Genomic DNA, 16135 nt, shown 5'->3' with positions numbered 1-16135 from the left:
AGGACTTGGCCTTCTTGTACAGGCAACGTAGCTTACAGAAAAGAACAGGGTATTTTAAATCGTTTATCTTATACGTTAGTGAATACTGTTTTGTCAATTTTCTTTTTATGTGTGTAGACAATCTATTGAACCTATTTTAAGAAAATGGAAACTGATGAGCATGATTTAAGAGACCACGAAAACGCCGAACAGGTACCTAAGGCCTTTTACTGCCGAACAGTTGTGATTTGTAAACGTGTTATATCATATAACCAGTGGTGGGATTCAGCCGGTTCTATAGAACCGTCTCACGAAATTTTTTGAGATCAGCGAACCGGTAGCATTACTGGTTACTGTCAATGAATTTTGTAACAAAACCGGCAGAAAAATATGACTTTTGTGATAGAACAGGTTGATGAAAAATTTGAATTCCACCACTACATATAACAGTCAAGATCGAGCAGGGACTTACGACCCATGTTAACTTTTTCAACATTGTATACAATGTTTTTACTGTATACAGTAAAATTAATTAACGGTAAAAACCTTGGAACCAGCCAGTTCAGGGGTAGAGGAGCATCGATCGTTAGTTCCGCAAACTGATAAAAAACGCTTGTTGCAACAAGCGCTAATCTAAACGCGGTAAATGAATAAAACCCTAAATCGGTAACGGTGTAAAGCAGAAATAAAACAAATATAACATGATTAACATTATTTTGGGCGATTTTGCTGCCTTAATTACTCCCTAAAAGATTAAACTCTTAAAGTTCGTAAGGCAGTTGCATTAACCTCCAATGTTTCTTTATCGCACTAACCCTGTAGGCTACAGTGTACACCTACAAGAATTTATTGTGCTCCCTTAGGTTATAAATCATGCCGATTTTATTCCCATCGAGATTGTTTGTGCCAAGATCACACCTTTTCTTAACCTAGTAAATGCAATCATAGCAACTGGTGGTGAAGATTAAACGCTTTTTTTCTTTTTTGTGTGCAAAGGAAGCTCTGCACAACACAGAAATGACGGTGAACGCGGAAAATCTGTTTGTCGGGAGCGAAATTCATCAGCATTTTCACATTCCAAATCAGTTGGATTTTGATGCCCTCGGTATGTATTGGTTTGCTACGTTATTCATCGCCTGGTGCTTTAAGTTTCCAATCATTTCTGCTTTAACGGACATCGGTAGTTTATATTTTTTTTTTGCCCACAGGATTGTCTTTTTCCTAACCTATGTGCCTCTGATCATATCTAGCTTTTGATATGTCATGCAGTAAGCTTGGGTTAAAACGTATTCAGTTGATCCGAATTTTGGCCTTGTTAGGACAAACTTGAGGTACAAATGATTTGTAATGTGGTATGACTTAAACTAATCGACATCGGTTAATATGGATCTTCACCCAATCCAGACACATTGTTTGGTCCAAACAGGTCCGGATTAACCGAGGTTTGCTGTATATCAATTGTATAAAAATGCATTATGCTTGCGCTCAAAGAAATCAAAAAATTAAATGTACTTTTAGCTGTTTTTATTGTTTTGCAGAAGAGAGTTTAAAAGAAGAACTTTACGAGCAAAACGAAGTAATTTACGGGTCACTGGACGTTGATCCTATCCCACTTGACGTCATCAAAGCAACCCTACCAACATTTGAAAACTTCGGAACGTCTGCAAGTTTGCCTCAACCAGAAGATGAACAGACCAGATACGAAGCATCCGAACTTTTGCCCCTTGCTCAACTTAATGCTGCAGATGAAGCATTAACCCGAGCAAAGAATGATGTGTCACGTCTTGAATACGTGAAGAAGCACGGTAACATAGTTGGAGTGGTTGGAGCTGCTGGCATTGGCAAGACAACACTAGCTAAGATGTATTTGCGCGAAACTGTACAAGAAAACAAAGACGCCTTCACATTCTATATATCACTTAAAGATTTGGATTATTCTAAAACAATGAGTGTTCTAGAGTTCCTTCTTCGCAGTACGGTCCCATACTGGGAACACAGCCCCGATTCAGACACAGGGTTACTGAAGAAGATATCTTGCTCAAAAAATGTGCACATTATCATGGATGGATTTGATGAGGCTAATTTGGACAGCATTGATAGTAGAGTTCCCAAAGTTGGTCTGTTTGACGCTGCTAGTCCACAGCATATCCTGATGAATCTGCTGGGCGGAAATATTCTGCCCAACTCACTTAAGTGGATTGTGTCAAGACCTGGTGCCTACTATGATCTGCATCCTGATTACAAACCACACTTTACAGCAAGGGTAATTGGATTATCTAACACCTCTCAGGAGCTCTTTTGTCAAAAGTTGTGTCAGAGTGATCAAGAATTTGAACAAGTACAGGATAAACTGTACTCGGTTGGCGGTTTGAAGGCCGTTTGTTCCACTCCTATGTTCTGTTCGTTGATTGTACCTCAAGCTTTAAAGTCTCTGAGAGATAAAAAATATGTTTTATCCGTTACTGGTGCTTTCGCTTCTGCATTTGACGACTGCATTCGGTCAGACCACTTTAAAGGCAAACTTCCAGCCATTCATTTACTTTCCAAGCTTGCGCTCAATGGAATGCTCAAAAACAAGTTTGTATTCAAAGCTGAGGAGTTAAAAGATCTCGGATGTGATTTAAAAGCTGCCGAAACTTTTATCACTTTGCGAGTTACCAAGAATCATTTGCGCATCTTTGAGGGTGACAAAGTCTTCTCCTTTACTCATCTCACCTGGCAAGAATTCCTAGCCGCCATGCATCTCTTTTTTGCGGCATCTGTCGAAGATTTAAAGTCAATGCTTTCCCACTTCACTGAACCACGATGGGAGATGGTACTTCGATTCCTCTATGGGTTTTTTGATCAATCTGTCTTTCGTTTGTTCTCGTCATTCTTTCCCAAAATATCAACAGAGGACATCGACAACAAAAAGGAATTGTTAAAGAATTCGGTTGTCACCGCAATGCAGAAATTTGCCGAAACAGGCATCTCCGACTACCCAGAACCATTGCACCAGATGTATACTTCCTTAGAGTTTCAGCGAGTGCAGGAGTTTCGAAACCGGCCTTCTGATACAACTCTATTTAAAATGTGCACCTTTGCAATGGAATCAAACGATGATCATCTGACAAGAGAAATAGCTGCCTCTCTTCCTTCGACTATCTTGCTTTCACGAATTATATCTGAAAGTGACGTCGCGTGTCTTTGTCACGTGCTTGGTGCAGCGGACCGTGCGATTACGTTCAACGTCGGTTCCATGTACAGCTTTGCCGTTTTCGTTCCAAATGGTTTAAAATCTTTCCTGCAATTTCTTTCTGGAACAAAGCATAAGGTATCACATCCTTTACTTACGACCGGAACCCGTTTACAAAGAAAGCCTATTTTAAAACGTAGATCTAAAACAAGACTTATTGCGTAGATCTAAAAACAACATCTAGGAAAGATCTATTATTGGTTTGGCTTCTTTTGTTTTTATCGTGATCTTATATCAGTAAGTTTTAATCTTTGGAATCATGAAAAAAAGTCATATCGTTTTTTGCGTAACTTTCACCGACCTTCCCTGTTTCTCCTTCTTCCAGCCACAGTCTTATATTACTTCCACTTCCAGCCATAGTCTCATATAAACGTTCTTCAAACATTTTTTGTGTATTCTTGTAGAACCCCAGATGGGGGCTTGACCTTTTTGTGAAGACTTATATGAAGGTGGCTTAACTAGTCTTCGGTAGGCCTGAAAAATTTTCCAAGATGTCACCATCGATTGTCACAATCTTGCAATCAAGTTAGGGCTACTGTTGTTTTAATTTTACACTTTCATTTCTTCAGATCGCCAAATTTCATACTTCGGCAACCCCTGTGGGTGGTGAACATGTCGGTTACCTGGAAAAGTACATTGCAGATATAGAAACCCTCACCATACGTCACTGTGACATCGATCACAGCGTATTAGCAAAAATTGTGGATTGCATCGAACATCGCAAAACTCCGGTATATTTTTAAAAAATGGCATTTGATTTTTCTTTCTTCAATATTGTCTGTTCCCGGATTCAAGCTCATCAAAACCATTAAGTCATTCATCCGGTAGAATTTAAGATATCTACATTTTGCCTTTACAACATCATCGGTGTATTATTTAAACTGTTTGAATAAGATACCGATGATACTGTAAGGCAGTGGTTCCCAACCTTTTTTGTTACATTCCTCCCTTCGCCCATTTTCGAACTATTCATTCCTCCCCATAAGAAGAAAAACAAATATAACATAAAAAATTATAGCAATTTGAAATAGACCTTATAATTAGGGATGTCCATTCAGAATCCTTTACCAAATGTGAACCGGGTCCAAATTATAATGGACATAATAATGTATATACAAAAATATTCTGTATAACATTTCCAATGTAATTTTTTTGCAGTTTTTATTAAATTCCTCCCCTGAACTCATAAAATTCCTCCCTAGGGAGGAATTCCTCCCCGGTTGGGAACCACTGGTGTAAGGGCAAAATATGTAATCCCTAATTTTAAAGGACTTGTTTTTCATAACTTAAATCAATAAGCATAGGGTTTATTGTAGTCTCCATCCACCTAACCACGAGATGGTAGATTCTATAGCAGCTAAAAATTTGAAGTATACAGTATTGTATGTTCCACTATTAAAATTCCTACCTTAGCAGACCTACATTCGTTTTTTTGTCAGCTTGGCTGTATAGACTTCACACTGACAGGAATCGATGCCAAACTTCTGTCGCGTTGCGTCGGTCACGTGGAAAGAATTTTGCATCATGGATATCCGATTCCCCCTGAAGGAATGCAGGTTCTGGTGTCACGGATTAAAGGCCTCAAGCAACCGGTAAAACAAATATATTAGTGTCATGCCAGATAACACATTAAAATGAGCCTCAACATATTATCTTTTAAGCCAACAAGGTTTTAGTTTTGTGTCCATAATTTCCTAAGAAATAATTTACCTAACTAATTAATTACTTGCTGGACTTAAACTAATGCCCAACCGTCCTAAACCGACTGTTTAGGCCATTATCTATTATTGTCCATTACGTATGTCTTCTTTATTAATGGCCTATCAATCAAACTTTTGGCCTTAAACGGGCTTCTCAAAAATGATTCGGGTTCGGACCGGTTCCGGCTCGAAAAAGTCCAAAGCCCATATGTATTAATACAAAAAATGGGTTAATACACAAAATTTTGCTAAATACGCCACTAATACGTCTGTTTTTTTTAACTTTTGGTAACTTATTCTTTCAAACATTGCATGCATTTTACAGTTGAAGTGGTTACAAATCGCTTTAAACCAACTGGGAACCGTATCCGCTGCGTTGTTGGGGCAGTGTTTGGAAAACATTGAAATGCTCTGGTTGACAGAAAGTGACATCGATTGTGATGCTGCCGAATTCGAATCAGTCTTCACTGCGATTGGAAAACTTAAAACACCGGTACATTAAAATAGCTTGCTACACTCTTTTGCTGTTTGTTCAACAATGTTTTTTTAGCTGCAATTGCTTAGCCTTGGAGGAAACAAAATTGGACGCAAAGGATTTGTGATGATTGCCAAATGTCTTCACAATATTCAACGGTTAAAGATTTACTACTGCGACATGAAGGATGCCGATTACGAAGCATTGGCGCATGCAATAGCGGCACTTAAAATACCGGTAGACTACGCACACTTTGCTTGCAATTAAGTCAACCAGCAAAATACGTTATTAGACAAATGCATAGAAGTTGGTAGGAGCAAAAAAAAAATACAATATTGCTGAAAACTAAACTATTTTTGAAAGCAACTTTGACACATTATACGTATAAATTTCGACCAAAAAGACTCCAGATGGTATAAATCACTATTAAACTGAAGCCTATATTTTTTGTGTTGTACTCAGATGAAAGAGCTGAACATCAGTAATAACTACGTTGGAACAACTGCCATGCGTTTTCTATGCCTTTGTGTGCACAACATTGAAGCACTGAACCTCAATGACTGCGGGGTGACGGACGGCAACTTTGAAAATCTGTTGAATCAAACCGACAAACTTGCAACACCAGTAAGTTACTCAACTGTTTTTAAACCATAGTTGATAAAATGTAACTTGACCACTTAACACCAGTTTACGATTCGCTATTTTTGACTTTTAGATGAAATGGCTCTGCATCAGAAGCGAGAACATGAGTGATGTATCTGCAGAGGTGATGTCTCGACATCTACACAAATTCGAGAATATATGGGTCAGCAGGTCATGCTTTACTAAAGCTGGAGTACAAACCATTACTGACGCATTGCGCCTTGAGAAAAATAAGGCAAGTAGATTTTTATTTGTTTCATTAAAAGTCATGCAACCGAATTTGCAAGTTTCCATTCTCTGTCACAGACTTGCAAGGTACACGGTCTTGAAACGGAGTTGTAGACAAAGACCAAAAGTGTTTCAATAGCCGCACAGACTTCAACAAGCATCATCGAAGTTATTGGCTTCCAACCTAATTGCGTCGTTAATTTGTTTGATTATTTGATTATTTGTTGATTTGCTGATTTGATTGGTTTTGTCTGTAAGAATCATTTGGTGATCAATCTTTATGTATAGGCTAAAATTGAATTTGAATTTTTTTTAGTGCTGAAGGTCGTGATTAGACAACCGTTTTCCATGTGCGAGAATGTTATCTGCTGCTCACTGTTATCAAGCGAAACGTAGCTGTATAAATGCATTAGTGTGTAAATTGTTTGTTTATCCATAAAAGTAATCGTTTCAATGCATATTGGAATAAAAAGCATTTCAATAAAATTTTGCTTGAATTCAATAAATCTTTTATCGGTGCAGAAAAAAGGGAGAAAATAAATTATTTCTTCCTAAAAATGTTCGTTATCAAAGCCGGTGTGCTATTTCTGTCCAATTGTTTCAAAGCAAATTGCAGGCCAACAAAAACCGGATATCTGTGGGCGACTGAACCGCCATGAATCGTTGTGAGTTTATGTTGTCACGCGGGAAAGTTTGCTTGAGATTTTCGCGTGACTTTTTTGGTTTGCTTTGTAGAGCTTTAGCGCATTTAGATAAGATTATTTTTGATAATTAATGTTCAAAATTTCCAGTTTTTTTTGTCAAAATGTTACGTTCTATAAAACAACGCTCTGGTGGCAACTCGAAAATGCTCGATTTGAGACTTTACAAAATAAAGAAGTTAATGGTTTGCCACTTAGCACTGATCACTGAAGCCACAGATTGTGCCTTTTGTTGTTTAACTTTGAGTTAGAAATAAGGTCATGATGTAAGGTCGGGGCAAGTTCAGACGAATCGATTTGGGATACAGATTAAATGCCTAAGAATTCATTATTTTTGTTGTTGTTTTAGCACGCACTTTAGAATGCGTCTTAGATGTTAAAAACGGTATTGATTGTTTAAATTGGACTCCGCTAAATACGCAAACTACACAATCTACTTATAAAACGTTTTAAAATGTTGATAGTTACGGCTTTAGGGTCTTGGTGAAGGTAAGTAATAAAAATAACACTATAATTTAATCTCATTTCAGATACCCCTTCATGGGCTTTATATTCTTATTTCTTATACATGTTGAGGGTAGTACTCAACACCGTATGGTACCGCATGTTAACGCTTGTAAGAATATTAAGCCCAAAAAGGGTATATGTGATTGAATTATAATGTTATTGTTATTGCAAACCCACACTCTGAAAAGTCTGACCCTAATAGCCCTAACCGCCAACATCGACATTAGTTTTTTAGTAGATTGCGTAGTTTGTGTAGATTTCGCATTTGAGAGTAGCCCGTTTAAATTGTCCACCTTGGCACATCTAAATGTACTTGTATATCTCGCAGGTGGTGACTAATATTCTGTGACATTTAAAGTAATGTAAGTACCAGACTTTAACAAACATAAAATGGCAGCAAGCATTGTCATGTGTTGTTAGCGCTTCTAGAATGCTTTCTGCAGAAGCGGTGTTTTTACGTCAGGAAATAACACAACATACTGAAAGACAAGGAAACTGGAAATGGAACCAACAGAAAAAAAGCCAAAGCTTCACGGGCAATTAAAAGAATTACATGTGCCATGTATAATGGTTATGGAAATGTTGCAAGATGTGGCTCAAAAGCAAGGCTTAACGTTTGAATGTGGACCTCAAAAACCTAAGCGAACTCTAACACAAGCGCAAACAGAATGGTTTTACAACAAAGTGCCCAACTCCACCATTAATGGAAAAAGGCAAACACAAAATAAACCAGAAATGTGCAAGAAAATGTTGGTAAAAGCACACCAGATAAAGGCAACGAAAATGAAGAAATCTTGCTCCTTTTTTGAAGTGGAATATATTGCTGATTTTAAAGTTACCAATGTAAGCAAATATTTAATGGTGAAAGTAACTGCCCAAATGGACGTAAAATATGACAGGTTTTATATTTCAAAGTTTTAGGCAAATGCCCTTGCCATAATATTTTCACTATTAAACTTCTGAACAGATCCATATATAATGTTCCTAAGCAAATATTGTTGGTAATTTTACACTTATTAGCAAAAGAAGTTGTGTACATTTTAATTGAGTTTTGTTTGCAGGGAAAACGCCATTATCTTGTGAAATGGGTCGGGTGGCCTAAAGAAGCAAACACTTGGGAATGTGTATCGAATTTAAACTGTCCCAAACTTATTCAAGAGTTCCACTGTGATTATGTGAAACAACTCAACAATTTCCTTACTAGCCGAAAGTTAACATGGTCACAGGTACATTTAACTAGAACAGCACTTCTTAACCTTTTTAAGCTTGCAGCCCATATGTACTTCTACTAAGTATTAAACAGTACAGAATAATTATAACACTATAATATATAATAAAGTGAATTTAAAACTTGTAAAAATGTTTTATTAAATACGTAAGAATACCATAAGTTACCTTTATTTTTAACTTTAACGACATATAAAGAGCTTTTGATTTTAAATCTATGATTAAGTATTAGGTTTGCTTTTACAAAGATATTTTGCAAAAAAAGATTAGAATCTAGTTTTACTGATGGTCCAAAAACTCATGAATACTCTTGTATTATTCTGTGCGCCTGAGGTTTAAACATACTGAAATGTACTTTTTTAATCAGAAATTTTGTGTAAAATAAATTGAACTTGTATTTTTTAGTTGCAAAAGCAAAGACGGAAGAAACGTTTATTGCAGCACCTCTATGACATGGTTCCTAATAATTTTCGCTTTCAAGCACAATATGCTTTGCGAAAACAAGAGGCACAAGCCAAGTTGCTGGCATGGCAAACAAGAATGAACGCCATCACCAGGGGTGCTCCTTTAATTGCCATTGAAAATGAAGTGGACCTTGAGGTTCGTGTGTATCTTTAGATAAAGCCTTTAATTACTACAACCTGTGTACATAGATGAATGTTTAAACAGGGTATTTGGTGTTGGCTGTTGCTGCCAGGCATATATTATGTATAAGTGAGTATTGCTCCACCAGCAATTTTTATCATAAAATAACCAACATTTCAACGTCCTATGCGAGACACTTTCATCAGGATATTACCATAAATGGCAAAAGCATCAAAAACACAACAAGCTTGTGTGGCTACTGGCTGCAAACTGACACCAACAGAGTGATGAAACATAGTGGTAATTGTAACTTGTTTGCATACTTGAAGAAACCTTGTTCAGAAACGACTTATTATGTTGCCTACATATTATCATTGTAAACCGAGGTTAAAATCATTTGTTGTTGTGATGGTTTTGCTCGATAGTGAAAATTGTTACCCTACTCTTTAGTGCAGTGCTCTTCAACCGGTGTGCACGGTGCATCCTAGGGTGCACCAAAATATGCATAGGGTGCACCAGTACAAAAGGGTATACAAGGGTGCATCACACACTTTTAATGAACCATTAATATTTTGACTTTCAGGATATTAGAAAAAACATGTAGGTTTTAACTGATGTATAAATGAACCTCTGTATTCTTTAAACATGTGCGGTTGACGTTAATTTGCGTCAAAAGTTTTTCATCAAAAATGTGCCTGCCCCTTAATGTACGCCGAGACCAATCAGGGTGCATGAGTTCGTCACAATAACTTTAAGGGTTCACCAAACCAAAAAAAGTTGAAGAGCACTGCTTTAGTGGACCAAAAACTATTAGGTTTATATATTTCTCATTCGTGTGTATCAATTACATTTCTTAAACACTTTACCTTTCTCGATTTCAAAAATGAGTTCAATTCTTGTCTTTCAGCCCCTTCCAGACAGTTTCATATACCTAGAGCAAAATATTGCGGGAATCGGGGTAAACATACCCACAGACCCCTTAATCGGCTGTGACTGTGTTGGAAGTTGCTCACTACCCCTTGAGCAAGGAGAGTGCTGTCCTGGAACACACAAAGGAAAACCTGCTTACCAAAATGGCTTGGTAAAATTGAAACCTGGAAAGCCAATTTTTGAATGCAACTCCAGGTATGCATCGATTTATTTTATTCCCAATGCATTTTTATACAATAAGCTTTGGTATGCTGGTTTGTGTGCTGTCAGTATTTATTTTGATATATTATACATGGTTGTGCACTAAGGACGAAATGGCCATGAGATCTTATATGTGTAGCACAGTAGTTCTCAAACTATGCGTCGCGGCGTCCTGGTGCGTCGTTTCAATTTTCCAAGGGCGTCGCAGAATAGTTCCATTTCGATGCTTTTTGTTGTCGTATCAATAAACACAACTTCAATATTAAGTTTCCTCATTAACTTTTATTTGCTGGTGCGTCGCAAGTCCAGAAAACTTTTCGAGGGGCGTAGCAATAAAAAAAGTTTGAGAACCACTGTTGTAACATACACAGCAGGTCTAGACATACCACCAAGATAGTACATACCAGTTAGTGGAATACCAGTCGCATGTGGCTTATGTTGTGGTTTAAAACTAACCTAGACTCTGCCCAGTCATAAAGCACTTTGTTTCAGTATATATATACTTGGTTTGTAGGTCTTGTTTGATATTCATAACAGACAATGTGTTTAGTGTGGTTTGTAACAAACTGCATATGTTATTTTGATCCTTTATGCACCCTACTTCATGCCATATATATGTATATATAGGTGGGCAATTGTTTTCAGTAGGTGGAGAAACCGAAAATATGTTTGAAGGCAGCGTAAAAATTGAACTAATTTTGACAAAATGTTAGCAATGAAAACAAAATAAACAAAACTTGATATTATTGTTTTGCAATTAAACTTCAGACAGGAAATATGTAAACATGTTTACTCCATGCATGACATATGTATAGGTTGGTCGGTGCCACAAAGGGCCGTATGTGGCTTTGTGGACCTTGCAATGCCCAGACCTAACAGCCAGTTATAACCCAAATTTTTTGTTTTTTTTTAGATGCCAATGTGGACTAAGCTGCCCCAATCGCATTGTCCAGAAAGGGCCACAAATCGCCATGTCCTTATTTAGAACCTCCAATGGCAAAGGTTGGGGTGTAAAGGCTCTAGAACCAGTGATGAAAGGAACATTTGTAATGGAATATGTTGGCGAGGTGGGTTCGGTTCTCATTTGTTTTACGCATCTTGTGTCTGGTAAAACAAGTATGCAATAAATTACTGATCTTCAGAAGTGGACAAAATGATAATGGTATGAAACTTTTTGATGCCATGTTAGTTTTTGTGTAGTTTAAATAATGTATACTGCAGAAGACATTTAGGCGAAAAAGACCAAAATCTGATCCTTCTTAAAATTGCTGATTCTGCCCACTAAATTCAGCAAACCTATTATTCAGTACATTACCAGTTTCAATGTCTGCAAATGTGGTATCTTTTTTGCTTGTAGAAGACATTTAGGTGAAAAAGACACTGTTTTTGCTTTGGAAACAGGCTCGTTTATGGCCGAATCAACAAATTATTCAGCCAAAATCTAATCAAAATTGCTTAACTGGCCAACTACATTCAGCAAACCTAATATTCAGTACATCACTAGTTCCAATGTCTGCTTATATGATATTTGTTTTTAAGGTAATAACCAATGATGAAGCGGAAATAAGAGGAAAGATTTATGACAATGCTGGAATTACCTATTTGTTTGATCTCGACTTTTATGATGAGGAAAATCCACTCACTGTGGATGCTACAAACTATGGAAATATATCACATTTTGTTAATCATTCGGTATGAATGGATAAATTATTTTTGTGTTAGAAAGTTTCACATTTTTTTCTCATTGCACATACAATCTTGCACTACATGTCTGTAGTAGACAGATCTGAAATGTTATTATATATATATATAATATATATATACATACAGTTTCGCACTCATTTTAAATATAACTGGAAAGAGACCTCTATATCAGAACAATAAACGTTTTTGATGCGCTCATATTGCAAACATGAACTAATTAAAATCTAAGTTCAGACAAAAAAAATACGAATTTTCTTTACATAACCATTTTGCATCAAAAATTAAAATTAACATACAGTTGATTAAAAAATGCCTTTGTTGCATAGTTTTTGTTACGTCATAAAACAAGCATGTCTGCCTGAATGTTTACCATTATTTGCATTTATTTGTGTATTTAGTGCTCTCCAAATCTACAAGTTTACAATGTGTTCGTTGACAACATTGACCCTGCATTTCCACGCATTGCTCTATTTGCACGAAGAAACATTGCCATCAATGAAGAATTTACCTTTGACTATCAGATGACTGGTGACATGACAGGTTGGTTTTGTCACATCTATCTAGTTTTATTATTATTATAAAGTAGCCAATAAACCGTTGAATTAACATTAAGAATTGATTTGAATGGTAAAAATCTTCAGTGTAAAAAGTTACCCTTGGGATGTTTAATTGTACTGTGAATTTTTTGCAAAGTCTGCTTGTTTTTAGTTTTGTTTTAGCAAATGCAGGACATGCCTATGCTAGAACCTCATTTTGAGCTAATCTCACTAGTCCAAAAACATACCTACTTTTTACATTAATGTTGCAAATTTATTAAGAGAGTTTTTAGCCAGCAAAGAATGTTGCAAAAAATCAGCTACTTAATGCGTAACAAGATTGAAATGTTTAAGAACGAACTGGCCTAAAACATAGAAACAATGGTTTCAAACGGACTGCCCATGCCCCCCAAAAAATCAGCTATAATGTTGCACAAATGGTAACTGTTAATTAGTCAACTGTAATCTGATATACACTTGCAGGAAGAAAGCATAAATTAATGTTGAAATAGCTATTTATGTGGCCAACCACATTCCTTTAGACCAGGGGTGCACAACATTTCCATCTCAATTTTGATTTGACAACACATCAAAGGTTTTTCCATTGTTTGTGATATTTTAAATTAGCACAATTGATAAATGAATATCTGACAAAACACCATGCGACTTTTGTTACCAGGTCTGATCTATGACATGCAATTCCTGTAACATTAGATGTTACCTTGTGTCCCTGAATGAAACTCATTTAAACATGTAAAGTTTGTTTGTATTTCCTGTACATTCATTACATACATACATGTTAACAGGATGCCACATGGAAAAAAATACTTTCTTGTGTGTGTTGTTTTATGGGGTCTCTAAAAGGCCTTTTGCCCATTTTTAAGTTGATACAAACTGTATAGGCATGGTTGTAAAATGAGGAAGGGGGCTTCTTCGCTTCATAATTTGTTGGAATTAAACGAGTGGTTTTGGGGACCTGTTAGAATTGAAAAATCTTCAAACACCACACTGACTTCTAACACCATGTTTAGCAAATTTTCGCTAGGCGCTGCAAAGAGCACAAATACCTATTAAATTGGTAAATCTTTAAAAATGCTGATGGTTAGGGCTATCAGAGTTACGGTAAAAACTCAATAAAACTAACTTTAAAACTTAGTTCCTAATGTAAAATTTTCAAAACTTCCCAACTGTACCTCTCTTTAGCTGTGAAATAAACTTTTCTTCTCTTTGTGCAACTAAAAGTATAAGTAGAAACGATAAAAAGTAGAAACAAACTGTTTTTGCAAATTGCAACTTTTTTACAGATGGACAAGAAGATGTTGTTACAAATATTACTGAAGCTTCATCAGGGATCTTAATGGCCGAGGATGACACAGCATCTGATGTTTCAAGGTCATCCTCTTGTTCATCAATTATGAAGCGAACAAAATGTCTTTGTGGATCATCTAACTGCCGTGGTTGGCTAATATGAAGTTATCCCATGGATAAGCATTGACATATCCTGGGTTTTTTAATTTGTTTTTCCTTGGTCCCTTTTGTACTGGTTTTTAGAACGTTTTTCATAGTTTTTGATGATTTTTTGGCTCCAATGTTCGGTGTGGTGTCAGCGACCCTTTTTATTTTGGAATTTAAGTTTAAGGGTCCATTGTATACCAATGTGGAAGCAAAAATGGTTTATGACAAGGACAGAGTTATGTTTTCTAGACACATCAAACCAGTGGTGGGATTCAAATTTTTTGTCAGCCGGTTCTATCACAATAGTCATATTTTTCCGCCGGTTCTATCACAATATTCATATTTTCAGCCGGTTCTAGTTACAAAAAGTCCATTGACAGTAACCAGTAATGTTAACCGGTTCGCTGATCTCATAAAATTTCATGAGACGGTTCTATAGAACCAGTCCAAACCATCTGAATCCCATCACTGTATCAAACCTTTTTTGACTTCTGTAGTTCTGCATTTAACGTTTCAGGACATAATAGACAATGTTTGTGAATCCAGCAGAGTCATTTGTTTTAAACAATGTTTAGGTAATATGTACCCAATTTATAATACAGATGAATCCAGTTAGTCTCATAACCAATTCACCAAGCTGTTTCATGTAATGACCCATTTTAAGTGTGTAACAGGAAAAAAATCCTGTCAAATGGTTAAGGCTGGGATTTACCATCCTTATGCATTAAAAAGGATTTATGCGATTAACTGGATTTGTCTGTACTGTGTGTTTTTATTGGGCGTGTGGTCGCTTGTTGACAGTGGAACCAACTTCTATAGGCAACTTTATTATCTGTCGTTTTGTTGACATTATCGTCCATAGACGTGGTTTTTATTTGTTTTTCTGTTTAGTAATGCTTGGTGTTGTCTGCCGTCTATGGTCAACCTAAATCGTGTGCAATTGTCTGAATTTATTTTCTTTCACATCTCCACCAAGCCTGATCGGTCAAAATTGCTGCCCTCGTGTGTCCAGAAAGTACGCCGTTTTTCGTTTAGATAAGCTAAAAACAAGATACTGCTTGTCTTATCCGGCGAATTTGGCCACACAAAATGATATTACAAGACTTTGAATCATTTTGAATTGCACCTAATATACTCTTTACTGACTAGATCACCTTAATAAGCAGTTTGTGGTCGGTTTGTAAGATACTTGATTCACTCTTTGTTGTATACTCCACTCAACCAGGGTAACCCAAAAAGCAATATCTTTTTGTGTTGCTCAGAGTATTTTTGGTTTAACTTGCACAATTTTGCAAGTTAAATACTGCTTGGTGGTCCTTTGTTAGCTTCAGTAGGTACATCGCCACCAAAACTGCAGATGCGGAAAAGATCTGACCGTAACTTGAAAATTAGCTAAAGATGTATGCTTGGCCAGTTATCATACCTCAGATGTGACTTCTTGGATCCGAAAAAATTATTTGTTTACTTAACTGGTCCTTTCGTGCTTTGTTTTTGATGTGGACGCCGTGTGGTTTTTACCTGCAATTTTTAAGCAGGGATAGTTAATAACATTTCTTACACCACAGAAAAATGCCTTGCCTATCAGAAGGTCGCATAATTCTTTGTGTCATATATCGTAAAAATGCTTTTGTTGGATTTAGAATCTGCCTCAAACTTTCCAGCTTAAAAAAGATTCAAGAACCCTATTGGGTGTTGGGTAGTTGCATTTTTTTTGTGACATTTGTCTAATTTTTACAAGCGGTGTTTGTTGGTCTTTGTTTTTAAAAAACAATTGCGCATTATGCAACACGTACCCTCACTTTACCGCTATATTTTCTGTGTGCTGATTGGTTGGTTGCATCGAAAACAAGTCGTAACCATCATGACACTTTCTGACGCTTGTACTATGAAATAGGAGTTAGAACCGAGTTGTAAACGGGCCCGAAATTGGAGCCCGGACCCGGCTCGAACCCGAATCGGTTTTGAGAAGCCCGTTGAGGCCCGAAAGTTTGATTGACAGGCCTATACATCGAAGCCTCAAGAAAGACCCA

General features: G+C 36.7%; 2 protein-coding genes across 2 annotated transcripts; both read left to right on the top strand.

The window, feature by feature from the left end:
* Positions 1–985: 985 nt before the first annotated feature.
* LOC145224851 (NACHT, LRR and PYD domains-containing protein 12-like) lies at positions 986–7571 on the top strand. Its single transcript, XM_080091449.1, has 9 exons — positions 986–1084; positions 1518–3292; positions 3784–3945; positions 4654–4806; positions 5240–5407; positions 5465–5626; positions 5852–6013; positions 6105–6266; positions 6338–7571. The coding sequence occupies exons 1-9, from the start codon at positions 997–999 to the stop codon at positions 6371–6373; spliced, it is 2868 nt and encodes a 955-aa protein (XP_079947575.1). The 5' UTR covers positions 986–996; the 3' UTR covers positions 6374–7571.
* A 204-nt stretch (positions 7572–7775) lies between these two features.
* LOC145224017 (histone-lysine N-methyltransferase SUV39H2-like) lies at positions 7776–15970 on the top strand. Its single transcript, XM_080090433.1, has 8 exons — positions 7776–8310; positions 8529–8693; positions 9100–9294; positions 10187–10404; positions 11324–11477; positions 11950–12102; positions 12513–12654; positions 13955–15970. Exons 1-8 carry the CDS (start codon positions 7969–7971, stop codon positions 14119–14121), a joined length of 1536 nt encoding a protein of 511 aa, XP_079946559.1. The 5' UTR covers positions 7776–7968; the 3' UTR covers positions 14122–15970.
* The last annotated feature ends 165 nt before the right edge of the window (positions 15971–16135 follow it).

This window comes from Phallusia mammillata, chromosome 4, assembly GCF_965637545.1.
Source record: "Phallusia mammillata chromosome 4, kaPhaMamm4.hap1.1, whole genome shotgun sequence".
NCBI classification, from domain to species: domain Eukaryota; kingdom Metazoa; phylum Chordata; class Ascidiacea; order Phlebobranchia; family Ascidiidae; genus Phallusia; species Phallusia mammillata.
The sequence above is the reverse complement of the archived record's forward strand: the minus strand, read 5'-3'. Positions and strand labels throughout refer to the sequence as shown.

Excerpts from the sequence above, each read along its gene's own strand:
- LOC145224851 (XM_080091449.1), top strand. The coding sequence starts at position 997 with ATGACGGTGAACGCGGAAAATCTGTTTGTCGGGAGCGAAATTCATCAG. Across the intron at positions 3,946-4,653 it reads TCGAACATCGCAAAACTCCG|CTTGGCTGTATAGACTTCAC; the intron begins GTATATTTTTAA and ends TTTTTTTGTCAG. Across the intron at positions 4,807-5,239 it reads TTAAAGGCCTCAAGCAACCG|TTGAAGTGGTTACAAATCGC; the intron begins GTAAAACAAATA and ends TGCATTTTACAG.
- LOC145224017 (XM_080090433.1), top strand. The coding sequence starts at position 7,969 with ATGGAACCAACAGAAAAAAAGCCAAAGCTTCACGGGCAATTAAAAGAA. Across the intron at positions 8,694-9,099 it reads GAAAGTTAACATGGTCACAG|TTGCAAAAGCAAAGACGGAA; the intron begins GTACATTTAACT and ends TGTATTTTTTAG. Across the intron at positions 10,405-11,323 it reads ATTTTTGAATGCAACTCCAG|ATGCCAATGTGGACTAAGCT; the intron begins GTATGCATCGAT and ends GTTTTTTTTTAG.